The sequence below is a fragment of the Diabrotica virgifera genome, chromosome 3 (genome assembly GCF_917563875.1).
Source record: "Diabrotica virgifera virgifera chromosome 3, PGI_DIABVI_V3a".
Classification (NCBI taxonomy): domain Eukaryota; kingdom Metazoa; phylum Arthropoda; class Insecta; order Coleoptera; family Chrysomelidae; genus Diabrotica; species Diabrotica virgifera.
In genome coordinates this window covers 88,712,382-88,731,256 of record NC_065445.1, presented here as the reverse complement: position 1 = coordinate 88,731,256, position 18,875 = coordinate 88,712,382, and the positions used below count along the sequence as shown (strand labels likewise).

Sequence of the window (18,875 nt, the reverse complement as noted above, 5' to 3'; positions counted from 1 at the left end):
AACTTCATATATACAAGGTTAAAATAGACCGATTTAAGCTAACTTACCTTAGTACAAAGTTTATAATAACCGAGATACAGGGTGTCAAAGTTAAACTTTTTTTTATTTATTATTGAATATTTCCTGACAGGCATGAGATATCAACACGAAATTTGGTATGTGGGGTTTTTTTGGGACGAGAAAACTAAATTCCCTACCAAAAATAATGTGTTGCGCAGAGGGCGCCACATACGGCTTTCAGCACTCATTTAACACGTTCAATTTTTTTTATCCGTCACTCCGTATAATTTTGACATTAAAATTTTTATTCCACTATTAGTTTTACTTAAAAAAGGTATACCTCTTTCATCTCCCTATACTCAACCGTTTTCGAGATAAACGCATTTTAAATCTGCGGTGCAACATAATTTTTAGCATAATATCATTGTAGTTACACCAAAAAAATAACTTAAAACCATAAAATTATCCAAAAATGTATCGCAAATTTCTTCAAATGGAATTTGCGATGCAATTACATATATTTGAGAACTGGCACAATTATTATAGTTTTAAGTTATTTTTCGGGTGTAACGTAACTACAATGATATTATGCTAAAAATGATAATGTATCGCAGATTTAAAATGCGTTTATCTCGAAAACGGTTGAGTTTAGGGAGATGAAAGAAGTATAATTTTTTTAAGTAAAACTAATAGGAGAATAAAAATTTTAATGTCACAATTATACAGAGTGAGGAATAAAAAAAATTGAACGTAATAAATGAGTGCTGAAAGGCGTATGTGGCGCCCTCTGGGCAACACATAATTTTTGGTAGGGAATTTAGTTTTCTCGACCCAAAAAACCCCCACATACCAAATTTCATGTTGTTATCTCATACCTGTCAGGAAATATTCAATAATAAATAAAAAAAGTTTAACTTTGACACCCTGTATCTCGGTTATTATAAACTTTGTACTAAGGTAAGTTAGCTTAAATCGGCCTATTTTAAACTCAGGAACCTGAGGTTAAGCTATGGCCCATTCTTTACCAAACACCCTGTACATGTGGTGAGATCGCTCCCGTCTGAAAAAATTTCTGACTCGGTTTTTTTGTGGATTCCTATTTAAAAATATCCCCTTTAAACAAATCTGAAGGGTGCCGAGCCGAATTTTTGGGGCAGAAATTGTTTAAACAATTTTTTTAAGCAAATACTAAAGATCACGTTTTTTTGCTCTGGAACATATATTTTTAGGTTTTTCTGGTTATTATAAACAGGAAAGGTATCTTGTAATTTTTCTTAAAAATTTATAGTTTTCGAGTTATAGGCGATTTAAAATCTGAAAAATGCGAAAATACGCATCTTTGAGACTTAAAACTCATATTCAAATTAGTATTTTTGATGTTGCAAGATACTTAAATTGAATATTAAATATTCAGCTTCAAGATTCTGAAGAGTGATCGTGTCTTACCTTAATTTATACCGTTGTTTTTTAATTGTTAAATATGCGTGTTTATCCGATTTTTTTGCCGGTGCTCTATTTCAAAAATCTTCTATTTTCCCCGGAAAATTTCTAGATTCTTTGGGATATTCTAAATAAAATAAGTTTCTGGACATTTTTCTCAAAAGTTAATAGTTTTAAAGTTATAAGCGATTTAAAATCCGAAAAATGCCGAAAAAAAGCATTTTTGGATTTTAAATCGTTTATAACTTTAAAACTGTTAACTTTTGAGAAAAATGTCAAGAAACTTATTTTATTTAGAATATCCCAAAGAATCTAGAAAAAATATTTTTCGGAGGAAAATTGGAGATTTTTGAAATAGAGCGCGCCGCACCGGCAAAAAATCGGATGGACATGCATATTTAACAATTAAAAACAACGATTCAAATTAAGGTTAGACGCAATCACTCTTCAGAATCTTGAAGCTGAATGTTTAAACTTAAATTTAAGTATCTGGAAACCTAAACAATACTAATTTTAATATGAGTTTTTAAACCTCTAAAATGCGTATTTTCGCATTTTTCAGATTTTAAATCGCCTATAACTCGAAAACTATCAATTTTTGAGAAAATTTACAAGATACCTTTCTTGTTTAGAATGACCCTCAAAATTTAAAAATATATGCTGCGGAGCAAAAAAAGCGTGATCTTTTGTATTTGTTTAAAAAAATCGTTTAAACAATTTCTGTCCAAAAATTCCGCCCGGCACCCTTCAGATTTGTTTAAAGGGGACATTTTTGAATAGGAAAGAAACAGAAAAACAAAGAAACCGAATCAGAAATTTTTCCAGACGGGAGCGGTCTCACCACATGGACTAATAGAGCTTTCGGATTTCCACTAAGTAAAATATCCAAAATGTTATTTTTACTCTGTCGCAAATTTTCATTTCTATGCGTATGAATACTTTTTAACAGATAGAAGTGTACAACCATGTATAACTTCGATTTCGATAGATACCACTGGCTGATCCCTGCCAGCTCATATGTACATTGCTAGGTCCTACACTATTAAATGATGCCTTCTATTATGAAAATATATTTTACACTTTATTATCAATTTTATTGTAGTGAAAGACTTCTTGATTATTACTACTTATAATTTAATCTGTGTGTTGTTCCTTAAAGCCAAGCAGTCTCTAGAAATGTCATATTTTTAAAATTTAAGAGGAAATAACCAGAAAGAGAAAACAGAATAATAAAGTAGACAAATTTACCATTTACAAATATAAAATTCACACGCATTTAAAACATGGTAGGTAATTTGAAATTATCCTGAATATTTAGCTCATCTGTGCATGTCTAACAGTTTAGGTACCTACATAGTTTACTTGAATCAATAATAATTATAAATTATGCAGATAGACTACTCACTCTTATCTATGGAGATGCTATCAGTTCTTTCATCTAGAATCACATCTGGACAAAACAATGATGCGTCGATGTCCTCTTCTTGCTGATTTGCTTCAAACACTGCAAATCATTAATCAATAATGGTTGTAGTTCTAACGAGCTAGTAGTATGATAAAGAGAGAGGTAGAGCTGCTTGCTGCACTCTCTGATTGGACTAGAATATGATGCGGCTGTATTTTCGTTTTGCAACGAAATTGAAAATGGTTATTCATTTTTGATTTTGTATATGTTTACTCTGATTGGAGTACGAAGGGATCCATTCTCGTTGGAACTTTACTCAGCATCCGTATGGCTTGCAAATTGTAGAAGCCTCGGAGGTGTAACCAGAGAAGGTTCCCATTGTTTTCAGTCTGGTGGGATGTAGAGTAACATTACGTTGTTTTATATGCCATTAGAGTGAAAACTTAGTCTTTTGCTAGCAGTTGCTGCTAGGGCTTCTATGCCATTTCGTTCATTGCAATCCGTGACTGCACGCCTGGGTTTCTTTTGGTTGGATCAGAGAGAGCAGCATATGTGCCTACTGATGAGAGACTAATAAGTTTCGAAACCGGTAGAGGTGCATGCTGCACTCTCTGATTGGACTAGAATATGATGCGGCTGTATTTTCGTTTTGCAACGAAATTGAAAATGGTTATTCATTTTTGATTTACATGTTTACTCTGATTGGAGTACGAAGGGAACCATTCTCGTTGGAACTTTATCGCGCTGAGCAGATGGGACGTAAATTATAAATTGTAAAATTCCCTCATCTTCCTTAGTCTCAGCATCCGTATGGCTTGTAGAAGCCTTGGAGGTGTAACCAGAGAATGTTCCCATTGTTTTCAGTCTGGTGGGATGTAGAGTAACATTACGTTGTTTTATATGCCATTAGAGTGAAACCTTAGTCTTTTAGTCTTTAGTCTTTTTAGTATGATAAAGTTGCAAACCATTGAAAAAACATACTCTATTCTTACCTTCAGAAGATGCTTCGTGTTGTGACTCTCTATCCTCCATCTTCGTAAAATTGTTAATTTGATTAATACTTTTTGATCAAAATCTGTAAGAATAATAAATAATTTTATATAAATTATTTAAAATCACAATGAAATAAATCAGAAAAACTTACAAGGAAGTAAACACTTCTGCTATAATATTTCATTGGCATATTTATAAAATTACTAATCAAAATAACCAAAAGGATAACAATTTTCATCAAAATTTTTTTTGTCTTATACTATCATCAGTGAAAAGATGTTATTTTCAAATTACAAAAAAGAGCAATTAGATATCTGTTTGGCCTCAGAAGAACAACACATTGCAGAAGTTACTTCAAAGATCACAGAATTTTAACCCTTCCATCTTTGTATATTTTAGAAACTGTTTGCTTAATTCGTAAACATCTACCATGTCTTTCCACCAAGACCTAATCATGACTACTTCACGAGAAATTCTACGTTTGACGTCTATATGCCGACCCCGTCCTCTGAGTTAGTAAAGAAATCTATATTATATTCCGCAAAAAAACTTTACAACCATCTCCCTCTACAACTTAAATCTGCAGCATCTTTCCCCAAATTCCGTAAACTGACAAAAGCCTACCTATCTGAAAGACCATATTATTCAGTAGAAGATTTTCTTAATCAATAACTAAGAAATTACAGTACCCTTTGCACAAGTAGTATTTTTATTATCATTTTTTTTGTCTATATTTGGGTGTCATATGCAGCAGCTTAACTTTTAAACTTATTAATTACTAGGTAGACTATTCATTTGCAATTTACTTAAATTTTGCAATTTATTACTTCTGTTTAATTTCAATATTATGGTTATTATTGTAAATATATTGACGATTTATGTAATTTTAGTAAATTGGATTGTTATTGTTTTGTTTTCTTGACTTTTTATAAGCTTTGTCGATAAAATTGTACAATTTTTCATGACAATAAAGCATATTTCTATTCTATTCTATTCTAAAACCTGAGCATTTGTTAAGAGGAAACAGTAGCGATCAACCGGTAGCGAAAACGCGTTCTAAGATTGCGGCTGTAATTTTGAATATTTTTTCGAGATATTTGGTACACGTATTCGTAATATAATAAAGAATGGCGGTACAGAGCCCAATTTGAAAAATATATTAATATGTGGAAATTACTCTGTAATTAAATACAATATTAAAAAAACGAGCCTGTACCGCCATTAAGAAAAACAAAAAAATACACTTTCTTTAAATAAACTTTTTTATCCGATGCCTAGATTTTGTGTCATTTTGGAACTACTAATGAAATAAAAAATTTTAGTAGTTCCAAAATGACACAAAATCTAGGTACCGGATAAAAAAGTTTATTTGAAGAAAGTGTATTTTTTTGTTCTTCTTAATGGCGGTACAGGTTCGTTTTTTTAATACTGTATTTAATTACAGAGTAATTTCCACATATTAATATATTTTTCAAATTGGGCTCTGTACCGCCATTCTTTATTATATTACGAATACGTGTGCCAAATATCTCGAAAAAATATTCAAAATTACAGCCGCAATCTTGGAACGCGTTTTTGCTACCTGTTGATCGCTACTGTTTCCTCTTAATAGACACTTTAAATACACTAAGCATCAAAATTAACGCTCCACCTTAAAAATGGGACATTTTTGATGTCTCGTATGTCCTAAACCTGTTGTTCGATTTGAGAGATTTTTTAAATATATTATAGCTTTATTCTTCAAGAATATCGATGTAATAATATTATTGCTAAACAGGTAAGTATCATTGTATACCAGGTGTAACAATGATAGTGTGTTTTTGCCTGAAAGTTTGGAACATCCTGTGGAATATTCTAGCGTACATATATAAAATATTGAAATTAAAACTCAACTGTAGCCATAGGCTTTCTTAACATTTTGGTTTTTGATTCATTCGGTTATGTTGGATAATAAAAAAGTTAGGTGCTTTAACAACTAGCAATGTTATTCATCAATACAGGGTGTTTCTAAATAAGTGCGACAAACTTTAACGGGTAATTCTGCATGAAAAAATAATGACCGTTTGCTTTATAAACATATGTCCACACATGCTTTGTTTCCGAGATACGGGATGTTGAATTTTTTCTTACAAACTGACGATTTATTTGTTTCTCTAAAACTGGTTCGAGGTATGCAAATGAAATTTGGTAGGTTTTAAGAGGTAGTTATTACGCATTTTTTGACATACAATTAAGAATTTCATATTCACCATTGGCGTGTATAAATATTTTAGATACATCCCGTATGCACGCCAATAATAAATATAAAATTCTTAATTGTATGTCTAAAAATGCGCAATAACTACCTCTTAAAACCTACTAAATTTCATTTGCATATCTCAACCGGTTTTAGAGCAATAAATAAATCGTCAGTTTGTAAGAATAAATTCAACATCCCGTATCTCGGAAACGAAGCATTTGTGGACATGTGTTTATAAAGCAAAGAGTCATTATTTTTCATGCAAAATTAACCCTTAAAGTTTGTCGCACTTATTTAGAAACACCCTATATTGATGAATAACATGGCTAATTGTTAAAGTACCTAACTTTTTTATTGTCCCACATAAGCGAAAGAATCAAAAAGCAAAATGTTAAGAAAGCCTAAGGCTACAGTAGAGTTTTAATTTCCATATTTTATATACGCTAGAATATTCCACAGGGTGTTCCAAACTTTGAGGAAAAAACACACTATCATTGTTACACCTGGTATACAATGACACTTACCTATTGAGCAATAATATTATTACATCGATATTCTTAAAGAATAAAGCTATAAGATACAAAAAAAATCACTCAAATCGGACAACAGCTTTAGGAAATACAAGACATAAAAAATGTCCCATTTTTAAGGTGGTGCGTTAATTTTGATGCTTAGTGTATTTAACTTCCTTTAAAAGAGGGAACTTAGTGACCCTTACGTATGGTCAATTTTTCGAGTAAGGGTCAGTATGTTCCCTTTCAGTTAAATCTAATATTATCAACATTATTTCACTTCAATTTTTTTACAAAGGTTTTCACATCATTCATATTTTCAAAAAATGGTCTGATAAGACCGAAAACATTCTGATGAAAAACTGTTATTCTTTTGGCTATTTTTCAAGTCAGTAATGAACGTTACTGACTCACAAGACCATACCTCTTTCCTTCTGCTCTACCCTGTCACAAGGAAATTCCAATTCAAAGCCCAGATCAATTTTGGATGGTATACTGATGCACCTAAAGTTTTTCTTAAGTTGGCGCGTAATACAAACCATGAAACTCTTAAACTGCTCACTATTGAGTCTGCCTCCCGATGAGTTTTCGAGTCAACTGAAAATATATTATAAAGTATAAAGTTTTTTGTCGTCAGATTATGTAAAATACACAGAGATTATTACGTCTACCAATGCCTCTGTAACACAGAAACTTACATATTGATTGCAATATAATAATATAACTACTGCAAATTAATATACAGTAGGAAAAATGAAAGAATACCCATGAACGAACATATAAAACACGCTGTATTTTCCTGTCACCGAGTCACAACGAAAATTTTCCAGTGCAAGTACATGTAATAATTATTGTTACATGTACTTGCACTGGACAATTTTCTTTGTGATACGGTGACAGGAAAATACAGCGTGTTTTATATGTTCGTTCATGGGTATTCTTTCATTTTTCCGACTGTACTTTTGACACTTCTTTTAACGTTTTTTGACAGCTTTCAACCTGAAAGTCAGTTTTTCAAAACATGTCGTTTCAGACCATATTTTAGCAGAATATCATTTTTATTTAATTTTTATCATATTCTTAACATGATTAATGTATAAAAATTAATAAATGGCAAATAGAATAAGAAAGAAAATTGTTCTGGCTAGACACCCTTATTTCCTAATCGAAAATGGATTCGCACTCGGTGACGTCACAGAGTAACACCGTCCAGACTCGCTCAAGGGAAGAAATATTGTAATTAGAGATGGTCTGAATTCGTTATTTTGTAACTGACTACATTTACTGGAGAATTAAATAAAATGTACATTACATTTGAAAGATACAGTTTTTTGGCTGTTGCTATTACGCAGACTATGACCTATTTTAGTGTGTTCATTATAATGGAAGCAAATTTTTCGCTAGTTCAAATTTTGTTCCCTCCATCATGTCAAGATTTAAGACCTATAAAAATTTTACAGATCTAGTAAATTCATGTTTTTATTGGCTTGGATCTTCCGACCCGTTATAAATTTTCCTTAAAAGCATGTGCGTGATATTATTCTTATTGTTATAAAACTTTTTTTCTTCCTAGCATTTATTACATTTATTACATAGGTAATACAAAAGATTTTGGAATTGATAGTGAAACCGACTTATTTTACATTATACAGTGATGAGCGCGCTAATAACCGGCAAAATAGCTCAGAAGATGGAAAACATAATACATTGCGACACAAAAAGAGATGAAACTAGTGGGGATGGAAATTATCGTTATAAACGTCTAAAATAACATTACATTACATAGTTTTCCACGTTTAGACGCATCAGAGGAGTATGACAACTGTCACTGTGACAGTAGAATTTTATAAAATACTCCTGTCACAGACGTCTAAAGGTGGGAAACTATGTAATGTAATGTTAATTAATACGTTTATAACGATAATTTTCACCTCCACTAGTTTCATCTCTTTTTGTTTCGCAATGCATTATGTTTTCCATCTTTTGAACTATTTTGCCGGCTATTAGCTTGCTCATCACTGTAGAAGCATTAATGCGCGATCAGGTTCTTATTCATCTAAAACTTATTTTTTCTTGGCATATTAGTCACATTTTGCAGATACAAGTTTTTAACATGCAGTAAAACTGGCTCATCATTCTTCTTAGTCCACTAAATCGTGGATAGTGCATTTTTTGGTAGTATTATGTATCTGCTCATACAGGCGGTATTAAGGGCCCTGGAAGCAACCCAGTATGATCTCGAAGCTAGTTTTGGACAAGGGAACTATCTCATTGCAATAACAAGAAGACACGGCCAGTTAGTACTGATTGTGGTAGTCTTAAGGAGCTTATATACGAGAGTTTCCTAGACTCCTGGATCAGAGGTGAGAATATGAGACAATCTGCAAGACTTTCAAAAATCTCAGAGTCTAACTCTTGGTAATAATAGGAGTTGTTCTTTGATGGTCGGCATACTCACTGAGCACAGCAGACTTATTAAACGGCACTTACATACAGGGTGTCCCAGACTAATTTATCCACGTTATATCTCTTAAACGAATAGAGATTTTCGAATGGGACAAAAAGTGTTCTATTCTACTTGAAATACACTTTTATACGGCGTAGAAAAAAATCATCCCCTAAATATTCATCCCTTAGTTACAACCCCTAACTTTAATTTTTTTTAATAGCACACTGTATATTTTTTTATAGTTTTGGATGTGGTCTTCTATCGTCTATTCAACAAATTTTTTGAAAATAAATTCGGTTCGTAAATAACCAAGAAAATATCAGTTTAGTTTTGTTAATTATATGTCCCAGACTAATTTATCAAGGCTATATTTCATAAACGAATAGAGATTTTCGAGTGGGACAAAAACTGATCTATTACATTTGCAATACACTTTAATATGGCGTAGAAAAAAAAACCCTAAATATTCATCCCTTAGTTACAACCCCTAACTTTATTTTTTTTTTAAATAGCACCCTGTAAGTTTGGGATGAATTTTTTCTACGCCTTATGAAAGTGTATTACAAAAATGGAATAGATCATTCGAAAATCTCTATTCGTTTAAGAAATATAGCCTGGATAAATTGGATAAATTAGTCTGGGACACACAATTTAACAAAAATAAACTGATAGTTTCTAGGTTATTTTTTATGAACCGATTTTATTTTCAAAAAATGTGTTGAATAGACGATAAAAGACCACACCCAAAACTACAAAAAAATATAAAGGGTGTTATTAAAAAAATTAAAGTTAGGGGTTGTAACTAAGGGATGATTATTTAGGGGATGATTTTTTTGTACGCCATATTAAAGTGTATTACAAGTAGCATATATCACTTTTTGTCCCATTCGAAAATCTCTATTCGTTTAAGAGATATAGCGTGGGTAAATTAGTCTGGGACACCCTGTATATCTACTTGAGGTAGTGGACAATGCAAGGTGGTGCCCAGCCCCTATCTATCAGATATTGAAGTACGTGGATCGGCTTTTACCACTGGACGTTAGGTGTCTCATTAATGATCCTACCCCCTATATATCAATCCCTCGAAATACTTCTTCATTCGCAATATAAATGTTTCCTCTATGATATCCAAAACAGTGAACAATATACACATTAAATTTTCTCCTTATTATTTCATCTTCGTTAAATACATACTGGTTATTAATTGCGAAGAACTTGCATAATATATCCCAAATGTCACACAATTTGATTCATTTTTTTAAATGTCATAATGTCGTTTTTTTAAAAGTCATAATTTTTTTAAAACCTCTTATCTTTATCCGATCACGATATACACTGCGCGTCAGAGAAACTAGGTGGCCCATAAAATTTGTCATTTTCGATATCTCGAATTTCCTAAACCTGTTGTCCGGTTTAAGTGATTTTTTTTACTATGTTATAGCCTTATTCTTTAACAATATCGCTGTAATAATATTGTGGCTAAAAAAGTAAATTTTCATTGTGTACCGGGTGCACCAATCGAACTGTGTTTTTTCTCAAAGTTCGCAACACCTTGTGGAATATTCTAGCATTTAAAAAATACTAAAATTAAAACCCAACTATAGCCTCAGGTTTTCTTAACATTCTGTTTTTTATTCATTCGCTTATATTGGATAATAAAGAAGTGACCGGCTTTAACAACTAGCCATATTCTTCATCAGTACAGGGTGTTTCTAAATAAGTGCTACAAACTTTAAGCGGTAATTCTGCATGAAAAAATCATGACCGTTTGTTTTATAAACATCCGTCCGCAAATGCGTCGTTTCCGAGATACGGGATGTTGAATTTTTCTTACAAACTGACGATTTATTTATTGCTCTAAAACCGGTTGAGATATGCAAATGAAATTTGGTAGGTTTTAAGAGGCATTTATTGTCCATTTTTTGACATGCAATATACTATTCGTATATTCTCTACTAAAAGTTCTTTGAAGTACTCTTCCCGATCTTCAGGTTTTATGCTCTGTATTATGCCTTTTGATATATGGCTCGGAAGCCATATTTTAAGAGTCTTTGGAAGATGCAGAAATGGGAATCAAATTGACTGTATTGAGTATTTTATTTTTATTTTTTTTTTATTTATTTATTGACGGGATTACCCCATTAAAAGTTATACAATTAACAATAATAAGTTTACGAGCTGAATATGTACTAATAATACTTTAACATTATAATTAGATAACAAATATTAGAATAAGAATAGGTAGGTACTTGTAACCTTAGAACTAACAAAAAAATTAAATAAATACTCTATTTAAATTATTTTTAAACATATTCAGAGATATATCAAAAATTTCAATGTGTTTGTCATTTATAAGTTTACAGTAACGATCTATAGGTGAATTTTGGCCATAACTTGTGCGATCGAAAGGAATATAAAATGTTATAAAATCACCTCTTCGATTTCTAGTTTGTATATCAACATTAATACACTGTAATAGATCACAGCAATCTAAATTTCCATTTATTAAATTATACAAAATACTAATCCTACTTGATTACGTCTATTTTTCAGTGTATTAAGTTTTAAACTGTTTTTTATTAATGAATAATCGTGATCTACAATAGTTTGACCTAATTTAAATGCACAGAACCTCAAAAATTTGTGTTGAATTTTTTCAACAGTCATATTATGAACTGCATGGTATGGAGACCATACTATAGAGCCCTATTCAAGTTTAGATCGCACCAAAGAACAATAAACTCCTCTTACAGTGTCAACTGAAAAATTACTACAGTGTCTCAAAATAAATCCTAACATTTTTGAAGACTGAACTGTTATGTAATTAATGTGTTCAACAAAACTCAAACTCTCGTCAAAAATCACTCCTAAATCTTTAACTTTTGAAACATATTTCAGATCTTCATTATTTATTTTATATGAAGTATTGATCTTCCTATTACCTTTGAAAAAACTAATGTAACAGCATTTTGAGACATTTAGGTTGAGTTTGTTTACTGTACACCAATGTGTCAATCTATCCAGGTCTTCCTGCAGAAGGTGTTGGTCTAAAGGACTAGAAGTAGAGTAGTGGTCTAGAGTATTGATCAACAACATACGATATGCTGATGACGGTGTCTTAATTTGTGACATAGCAGATCTTCAACAACTTGTCATTAAAATTGGAGAATACAGTAAGAGAATGGGATTAGATATTAATACCAAAAAGACCAAATTCATGATCATCTCCAGAAACTTGGATGCACTTGAAAACTCCACCATAACACTGAACGCCGAGTCTATTGAAAGAGTGAGCAAATGTAAATACCTGGGAACGTGGCTTTTTGAAGACTGGACAGCGGACAGGGAAGTAAAATGTCGCATTGAGCAAGCACCACAAGCTTTGGTAAAATTCAGGAATCTATTGACCTGTTCAGAATTCGATCTTCAACTGAGGCTAAGGTTTACTAAGTGCTACGTATGGTCGGTGCAGCTATATGGCGTAGAGGGCTGGTCACTCAAACGAGGGATATAAACAAATTAGAAGCCTTCGAAATGTGGCTTTATCGCCGTATCCTAAAGATACCATGGACGGCGAAAGTCACAAATGTAGATGTCCTTAAAAGAATCAACCAAGAACGCCAACTTTTCGAAACCATCGAGAAAAGGAAAACGGCGTATCTTGATCACATCATGCGAAACGAAAAATACCAGTTCGTTCAACTTATAATCGAGGGTAAAATTAAAGGCAAAAGAGGAATAGGACGCAAGAAAATGCCCTGGCTCCGAAACATAAGACAATGGACAGGGATTAACGACATTCAATCTCTGATACACATTGCAAGAAACAGAGAGTTAATGGAAAATGTAATCGCTAACATACATTAGTGGATTTGCATCTGTAGAAGAAGAAGATTATGCCTTTATAATTTTCTTCTCTCACATTTTTTATCAAGTTCCAGCTTTCTGTGCTTCTGGTTCCTGGTAGATAAGGAACTGTACTGTACTATAATTTTAGATTCATAAAACTATTTTTTAAGTATGAGGATATAACGGAGTATCGGTTATTTAACAGAAAATACCGGTATATTCCATCCCGGGGGCGCAAGCTCGGAATTACCGTGGTAGGTGTGCGTGCACCAGGATGTCCTCACGCCCCCGGCCCCGAGGTCGATCGATGTGTCCGGGTGGCCCGAAGACTGTTCCGACTGCTCTTATTTAGTGTTGTCTATGGTTATGGAGAATCGGGGCGGCAACAACAGTTTTCCCGATTAATTGACGGTTCTTTCCACGTTAATGACGAACGTCGTGACATTTAATCAACTCAATATATTAAACGATTGTGTTCCTTAGTTAATTTGTGATTTGATTTTTTTGGGCTAAGAGGTTATGTTAAAATAGTATTCATCAGGTTTATGATTCATATTTATTATACACTACTTATTTTTTGATACCAGTAACAATGAAAATTAGTAAGTAAAATCTGAATTGTTTTTCTCCAGGCAGGAAATTAGTCTGAAATGTATTACTGTTAGTTCACAGGTGGTCTTGGTCCACATAGGATTTGTCCACATAGTATTATCTGTCTGCCCTTCTAGCCCGATCAAAGAACAATCTAACCCCAAAAAAAATAAAGGAAGGATGAAAATTTGGGAATAGGTAGTTGAAATTGTCTATTATTATATGAGAAAAAGTTTACAATTCTACATCCTCTCAATTTTATAAAAATGGAGGGGAATACCCCCCTCTCGAAGGTGAAAAATATACATTCAAAATAAGACAGGAATTGGCTAAAATGACTATTTGAAAACAACTTTTGATCTATAGAGCTTTTTCACTAAGTCAATACTTTTCGAGTTATTTGCGAATGAATATGTTCATTTTTAACAAAAAAAAAAACATGTTCTTGGACGGTTTTTCGGAGATAACTTAAAAAGTAAGTATTTTATCGAAAAAAATATTCTTAGCAAAAATATAGCTTATAAATAATTGAAAAAAAAATGGTTATGCACGAGGTCTGTAGACCCAGTAGAAGCAGAGTTGTAGCTAATGAAAAGTAGGTTCTCCTTTGTCAAAATTCCAAATCGAATATTTCAATGTGAAATAACTCAAAAACGGAGTACTTTTCGGGAAAAAATCATGTCAGCTTTTTTAAAGTGTTTAAAAAAAGGTTTATTTTTGTTTTTTAAAAAAACTTGTAATATTAAAAGTAAGTGAGTTACGCTTAAAATATTCTTGGTCCCTTTTATTTTTTGGTAAAAAAATCTCGAAAATTTTATCATTACCACTTGACAAGTTACTTTGCTTATGTATTATTTATATGATCTTTAAGTTTCATCGGTTCAATCCAAGTGCTTATTTTTAAAAAAGCTCTAGTTACAATGGCTTGAACGAGTAACTAATCACCAGTTCAGGCAAATTTTGAACAGCCATAGCATATCCAATTTTTGTCTAACAAGAAAACAAAAAATCAAAAATATTCAGAAAAGCAAAACGTACATTTTATTACTCTTTGAGATTTTTGGTATTATGTACTAATAATTTTTAAGTTAATTCCATAAAAAATTACATTTTTTTTCAAAATTAAAAAAAAATGTTTTATTATTTTAAACCCAATTTTTTTTTTCAAAAATGAGCACTTTGAACCAATGAAACGTATAGATAATATAAAGAATACATAAGCAAAGTAACTTGTGAAGCGGTAACGATTAATTTTATTTGGGAAGTTAATTAGAGGGTGATTTTCGCGATTTTTTTACCAAAAAAATTAAAAGGACCAACAATATTTTGAGCCTAACTCACTTACTCTTAATGTTAGTTTTTTTTTTAAACAAAAATAAACCTTTTTTAAACACTTTAAAAAAGTTGTAATGAATTTTCCCAGTAAAGTGCTCCGTTTTTGGGTTATTTCAAATTGAAATATTCGATTTGGAATTTGACGAAGAAGAACCTACTTTTCATTAGCTACAACTATGCTTCTACTGGGTCTACAGGCCTCATTCATAAACCATTTTTTTTTTAATTTTTATAAGCTATATTTTTGCTAAGAATATTTTTTTCTTTAAAATACTTACTTTTTGAGTTATCTGCGAAAAACCGTCCAAAAACATGTTTTTTTTTGTTAAAAATGAACGTATTCACTCGCAAATAACTCAAAAAGTATAAACTTAGTGAAAAAACTCTATAGAACAAAAGTTACTTAGAATTAGTCACTCTATCCAATTTCAGACTTATTTTGAACGTATATTTTTTCATCCCGTATTTCCCAATTTTTGTAAAATGGAGGGGATGTAGAATTGTAAATTTGTTCTTACATAATAATAGAAAATTTCAACTACCTATTCCCAAATTTTTATCATTCCTTTATTTTTTTGGAGGTTTTGATAAAATTTTGTGTTCCTTGAACGAGCTATTCTGCTTTTATACGATTAGACAATATGTATGACAAGATAGCCAAAATGTCATAGCTCACAGAATTCATTTTTCTACAATTTCAATTTATGTAATTAATAACAAAAGCTCAGCTCAATTTTAACCTCCTTCCCCCTCCCTCAGGCTTTTAACAAAATATGCCTATTTTTTATAGACCCGTAGTTTGAGTCTACGTACCTCAACTTAATTTATTATTTTTTTAAGCATACATATACCTTTTTTTGGAGATGGCTTCAGGTCTAATTTTGTTTCATTTTGTGTATTTTATCAAAAACTCTATTTATAATTTTTTTTCAGATTTTTCCGTAAGGTGGGCCACCTTCAACAATTCGAAAAATTTTGTTTTTAGGGGGTTTTTGAGGACCATCTCCATTTTATAGACTTCAAAATAGATCAGATCAAAATATTTGTATAGGTTATACATATATAATTAGAAGAAACTGAGTCCTTTGGGGCAAAAGTGGGTGAAACACGTTAAAACCCCCAAAAAACGTACATTTTCTGTGTTCCCCCCAAAAAACGTACGTGTTCTTCCAATTTTTGAATGTCCTAAAGGACTCAGTTACTTCTAACTATATATAACGTATAAAAAACTGTAATCTCATCTATTTTGAAGTCTATAAAATGGGGAAAATCCCCCAAAACCCAAAACATTAAAAACCAGTTTTCGAATTTTTACAGAAAAATCTGAAAAAAATTAGAAATATATTTTTTGATAAAATACGCAAAATAAAAAAATTAGGCCTGCAGGCATCTCAAAAAAAATTAATGCGCTTAATAAAAAATTATTTTTTTGACGTTATGGACACTCAACCTTCGGAACTATAAAAGTAGACATGTTTCGTAACAGCCGCAACTATACGTGTGAATTTTTTGAAATTTTTAAATTGATTGCATCCCACCTAAAAAAAATATAAACGAAAATATTACGTTTTTTCGATTTTTTTTCGTTTTTAAATATTACGTAGTTTTTAAATATTACGTTTCGAAACGATTTTTCTTTTAAAAGAAGCGTCCTGCAGTTTTTTTCCAATACCGTTTTCATGATTTAATTTAATTTAATATTTCCCGAGATATTCTATTTGTTTATAAGCCAAAAAATTGTTTATAATTTTAAAATATTCCTGAGGCCGCTTAAATAGTCCGTATTTTCTTAAATTTTAATTCCGTAAAGTACATTAGATAGGTACAGTGTCTTTTTATACAAAAATCAAAGTTATTCTTATGTACGGATGTAACAAAAATACAGGTTATAAATTAAATCACATATTCTGGGACCAAAAATAGTTCGAATGAACCTAACTTACCTTAGTACAAATATGCATATAAAAAAAGTTATAGCGCTTTAAAATTACAAAATGAAAATCGATTTTTTCGAATATATCGAAAACTATTAGAGATTTTTTATTGAAAATGGATATGTGGCATTCTTATGGCAGGAGCATCTTAAAAAAAATTATAGTGAAATTTGTGCTCCCCATAAAAATTTTACGGGGGTTTTGTTCCCTTAAACCCCCCCCCAAACTTTTCTGTACGTTCCAATTAAATTATTATTGTGGTATCATTAGTTAAATTCAATATTTTTAAAACTTTTTTGGCTCCTAGTATTTTTTCGATAAGGCAGTTTTTATCGAGTTGTGGCTTCTTTTTTAATATGTTTACATACAAATTTTATGGGGTTTTTGTTTCTTTAAACCCCCCAAATGTTTGTGTACTCTCCAATTAAACTATTACTGCGATACCATTAGTTAAACAAAATGTTTTTAAAACTTTTTTGCCTCTTTGTATTTTTTCGAGAAGGCAACTTTTATCGAGATATGGCTTATTTTTTAATACGGTTCAAAATATACCTAAAAATGTAAATCATACATAAATTTTCATATTATTACCAAGTCTCCATAATCGTATTAACCATATACAAATATGTGGTGGATTTGACAAATATTCAAAATATCTCGATAAAAACTGACTTTTCGAAAAAGTACTAAGAGCCAAAAAAGTTTTAAAAATATTGTGTTTAAGTAATGGTACTACAATAATAATTTAATTGGAACGTACAGAAAAGTTTGGGGGGGTTTAAAGGAACTAAACCCCCATAAAATTTTTATAGGGTGTCCAAATTTCACTATAATTTTTTTAAGATGCTACTGTCATAAGAATGCCATATGCCCATTTTCAATAAAAAAACTTTAATAGTTTTCGATATATTTGAAAAAATCGATTTTCATTTTGTAACTTCAAAGGGTTGTAACTTTTTTTATATGCACATTTCTACTAAGGTAAGTTAGGTTCAATCAAACTATTTTTGGTCCCAGAATATGTGATTAAATTTATGACCTGTATTTTCGTTACACCCTGTATATTGTGGTTATTATAGCGACCGCACATTTTTAATTAACAATTCAATTGTTGCTAAACTGTTCATTCAATTTCGATCGGCTTCTGGAATTATAATCTATACGAAAGGATATTTTATATTACTAAGTTATTTAATTATTGATGAACAATTACTTATCTAAAATTTTAGTAGAAAAATAAAATTTTTGTTGGAAAAACCCGCATTTTCCGGGGAAAATTTTCATCGAGGTAAATCGGGAAATACACGTCTCTATGTAGAATTTAATTACGGTGAATTTTTATTTGGGTGTTTTTGGTGTAAAGTTAAAATCTTTGGAGTTATAGAGGAAACATTGAAAAAGCATGCTTTTCGGGCGCCATTTTGTTTATAAAAAAAGTAGCACACTATCTGCGGACTTTGCATACCTATATTATTAATATACAGTCATCAGATTCGATTCCAGCAATAAAATTGCTGGTAAATAACTTTTCCCAAAAACGGCCTATTCTCCGATAATCTGCCCAGACTATTAGAGTAGACTAGACTTATAGGTACCAACAAGCTAAATTTTAACTTCTGGTTTTTCCCTTCAGAAGGAATTAATTAATTAATTAATCGAATTCCAATCCTCTTTTGTAGATTATTCCTCGATTCAAAAAACATATTCCAATGTGCATCACTTTACGATTTGGCAGACAAATAAGAAGATGAAGATGCAGTTGTCAAAACTTTAAACGCATTTTTCTCAAAACTGCTTTTTCAAATGCGGTGGACATTGTAACTGAAAAACTACTAGGCCGATCTACCTGATATTTTGCACAGATTTTCTTTAGCCATTTCATGAGGTAACAACGTCGAGATATTTTTCTTTTTTTGCTTATTTTTTTTTCAACAATAATAAATCTGTTGATTTTCACAAAATTTTCACCAAAAATTTAATTTTTTTGATTTCTGAGTGATACCAAAAATTCAAAAATCATTAAAAATAAAAAACTCGACGTTGTGACCTCGTGAAACGCATAAGCTAATAAAATCTTTTTGAATTTTTTGTTTCGTATGATCGAGTGTCGAGTTCTGATGTCCACCGC

The 18,875-nt window shown here is 31.3% G+C and overlaps 2 protein-coding genes across 3 annotated transcripts in view; one reads left to right on the top strand and one right to left on the bottom strand.

Moving 5' to 3' along the window:
- The window catches only part of LOC114329904 (uncharacterized), a 140,553-nt gene that overhangs the window by 40,347 nt on the left and 81,331 nt on the right, over window positions 1-18,875 (bottom strand). Inside the window, exons 1-4 of one of the 2 annotated variants that reach the window (XM_050645278.1) lie at window positions 7,288-7,391; window positions 7,014-7,186; window positions 3,838-3,920; window positions 2,846-2,944 (exon numbers count right to left, since the gene is read on the bottom strand). In XM_050645278.1, the coding sequence (XP_050501235.1) occupies window positions 2,846-2,944; window positions 3,838-3,877 (139 nt within the window). In that variant the 5' untranslated portion in view covers window positions 3,878-3,920; window positions 7,014-7,186; window positions 7,288-7,391. Of the gene's footprint in view, window positions 1-2,845; window positions 2,945-3,837; window positions 3,921-7,013; window positions 7,187-7,287; window positions 7,392-18,875 lie in introns of those variants that run through there. The other variant, XM_050645279.1, reaches the window with a different exon arrangement.
- The window catches only part of LOC114329905 (uncharacterized), a 787,321-nt gene that overhangs the window by 708,426 nt on the left and 60,020 nt on the right, over window positions 1-18,875 (top strand). The window lies entirely within an intron of this gene.